The 3,323-nt window shown below is 31.7% G+C and overlaps 1 protein-coding gene across 1 annotated transcript; it reads left to right on the top strand.

Moving 5' to 3' along the window:
* Positions 1-1,683: 1,683 nt before the first annotated feature.
* Positions 1,684-2,920, top strand: LOC149175043 (uncharacterized). The gene is made up of 2 exons (XM_089422738.1): positions 1,684-2,121; positions 2,207-2,920. The coding sequence occupies exons 1-2, from the start codon at positions 2,035-2,037 to the stop codon at positions 2,660-2,662; spliced, it is 543 nt and encodes a 180-aa protein (XP_089278864.1). The 5' UTR covers positions 1,684-2,034; the 3' UTR covers positions 2,663-2,920.
* Positions 2,921-3,323: the final 403 nt, after the last annotated feature.

Genomic DNA, 3,323 nt, shown 5'->3' with positions numbered 1-3,323 from the left:
CCTCTACCTGCGCATAATTTATATTTCATATCTTATTATCACACACATTATTATAAATATATTTTATAATGAAAAATATTAAATATAAATTCATTTAATAAAGAAATATAACAAGTCTCAAGGGTTAGCTTAATTGGCCCAATCCCCATTGTTAAATATCTCTCTAGTCAATTCTCCTCAAAACCCTTGAGATTAGACTCTACTAATCTTTAAAAAATCTATAAAAATATATTAATTATAAAAATTAATATCTTCCATTATCATCAAAATCGGATTAAAAAAACATCCATCACTAATAACAGCGATATAAATGATGCTCTTTGTCTCATTCTAATTCAGGTTGGAATCGAGGCAAATTTTCTCGGCACATTCTATTTATCCCGAATAAATGGTGCAGGGTTCTCGTGCCCAAATAAATAACAGTCATGTTATTTTTTCACCTCCCTACGGACATTAATGGTTACAAATTAGATTCTTCTGTATATTTTTTTGGGGTGTTGTTTAATTATGACATATTTTTGGTTTTTGGTGTTGCTTAATTATTATATATTTTAAATTTTTTATTATAATGAAGTGAAATAATTAGATATTTTATTGTTTAAAATGTATTTTTAATTACATATATTAATTAGGGAGAGTTATAACTTAAATATATAATTTTAGAGTTTTCAATGAAGTGAAATAATTAAATATTTTATTGTTTAAAATGCATTTTTAATTACATATATTAATTATGGACAGTTTACAACTTAAACATGTGATTCCAATAAAGCTCTACTTGATTATGAGAAAATTTAATTCGAACCTAATCTTATTCCAAAGTAGTTACTTTTATAAATACATTAACAAAGTAATAAATATAAGCAAAGTAGCATGTACAGCCTTGAATCAAGGACCATGAATGACCTCTAGCATACAGTTGTAGTTTTACTCTACCATGAATGACCTCTAATATATAGTTGTAGTTTAATTGTTTTATATTGCTTTACATTTTTGGGTTTTTTTTGGGACATATTATCTCCTCAAATTTACTCAAAATTTTTAAACTTTGCACAATCAAAACATATCAGAGATTTTCAAAGCTGAACTGGTTTATGAATAAAAAAAATAAAAAAGTTAAACAACATAAAACACCAACCCCATCTGACTGAAAAAATATATGGGAAATTATGAAAAACATAAAAAAAACCTAAAAAAAAAAAAGTTAGAAAAGATTGAACCCATTTATGTATTAAAAACAAATTTTAGAAAAGACTGAATCTATTTATATATTAAAGACAAATTTTAAACAACATAAAACACCATCTCACTGAAAATGTTTTGCCAGATTATAAAAATAAATAATAATAATAAAATTGAAAGAAATAAGGTAGTTTTTAAATGACTTTTTAGAGTTTCTTGTAGATTTCTGGAGAGAATCAGGTGAAAAATAATGTGGTCAAATCTAAATTTCTATTGATTAAACTTATGATTTCAATAAATCTCTGCAAGATTTTAGACAAACTAAATTGAAAAATAAACAGAAAAACTCATAAAAACATATATGCCGTATTCTACAGAGACTGTTTTAACTTTTAGGAGGTCATGTGCTTCGTTCAGTTAAACCTCACTCATGAGACATATCGGTTGTTTTGTGAAAGAAGTCATGTGCTTCGTCCCATTATTCCGGTGGGACTTGTTGGCCCTTTCTCATTAGTACAGACAAAAATATTTTGTCGGACATCAAATATGCAACAATACCCACTGCCTATTCTTTTAGATAAAGAATGGCTTTGCCACGTGTGTTTTGCTGTGAGGGAATGAAAAACTTTTTCCTGAAAACCAGAGCCCCAGATCCACGCCCCTCCCGTTTCCCAGATCCTTAATTTTTGAGTCGAATTCAGACTATCCGTCTACGTTTCTGGTTCGTTAGGAATTTGCTTTAAGCGCTTCCTTTATGTCTTCTTTCTCATGTCCCATCTTCTCCAGAAGCGGAGGAGGAATATTATGTTTTGATTTGCTGACTCGTGTTAGGTGATCAAATCTGAGCAAAAAATGCCGGCTGCGACAGCTACTCCCGTATTTCCGATCTCTGAACAGTATGATGGCTTTGATTTTGATCCACAAATGTATTATTCCCAGGTATGGTATTCTTTATAATGTTTTTTTACTGCTTTTTCTTGTTTTACATGATTCCATTCTTTCGTATGATGCTTGTTTTTTCCAGGTGCTTGCAGAAGCTGGAAATCATGGACACTCTAAAACCCCAAAGCGGCCATCGTCCATTAACGGCTCGAAAAAAATCGTAGGCTCTGGAGATATTTCGAGTTCAAAGGTTGCGGAGGTTCAGAAATCTGTGGGAGATCTGAAGAGAAAGCGATCTTGGAAGAATGCTCTCTTCTTCTGGAAGAATCTGTCGAGTTGCCGGAAACAAGAAAAGGATCAATATGAACTGCAGGAAGTACCCAGACGTCCGAGGTTCAAATCTCTCTCGGGGCCGATTTATATGAATGATGTTTATATAGATCAGCCGCGCCGTTCCAACGGAGCTCACTCGGGTTCTCTTTCGCGCATGTTAAGCCCTGGCGAAGGTAAAATGGGTGAAGTCCCTTATGTGGCCTTGAAGCGTCCCAATCATACAGGCGTTTCTCCTTGCAGAGCCCCACTCTACTTGGTCACATAACACTCACAAAATGTGCAGACGGCATCTTTGCACAGAGAGATGTGGCAATATAGAAGTTGGCTTCTGGGACAGTGTATGTGCATGACGTCATGATGTCATAACATTCGTAGTGGGTTGTTGTTGCAGTATCATCGGCTGCAGTTGCAAGATCTTTTACTACAGGGTAGGGCATGTCCTGTCCTTATATGAGGATTTCAATTCATATGCAACCATGTATTTGCTTGGAATGTTCTTGCACATTCTCACTTTTTCGTTAAAACATATGAACAGCTACATGAAATCTTGGAAAGCGTGTTCATGAGCGTAGTTTAACTGTGTTTATTAGGTTTTTTAATTTTTTTTTAGCTTGATTTTAATAAAAAATGTTATAATTGTTATTTAAGTTAATAATTTATCAAAACAGTTTAAACATTAAATTTATTTATACATTTCAAAATTAAATTACAAAAAAATTACAATATCTCAAAAGTTATATATCAAATATTTAAAAAATACAATATCTCAAAAGCTATATATCAAATTCCGACCACAACAAAAACATAAAACAGTTAAAATATGTTTTTATGAAGTATGATGTTATATCAAATTCTGACTACAAAAGAAAAGAAGAGAAAAACATAAAACAGTTTAAATGTGTTTTTATGAAGTATGATGTTTTGAT

This window comes from Pinus tabuliformis, chromosome 4_1 (assembly GCF_031772625.1).
Source record: "Pinus tabuliformis cultivar Carrire ecotype Pingquan chromosome 4_1, CPIR1, whole genome shotgun sequence".
Lineage (NCBI taxonomy): Eukaryota > Viridiplantae > Streptophyta > Pinopsida > Pinales > Pinaceae > Pinus > Pinus tabuliformis.
The sequence above is the reverse complement of the archived record's forward strand: the minus strand, read 5'-3'. Positions and strand labels throughout refer to the sequence as shown.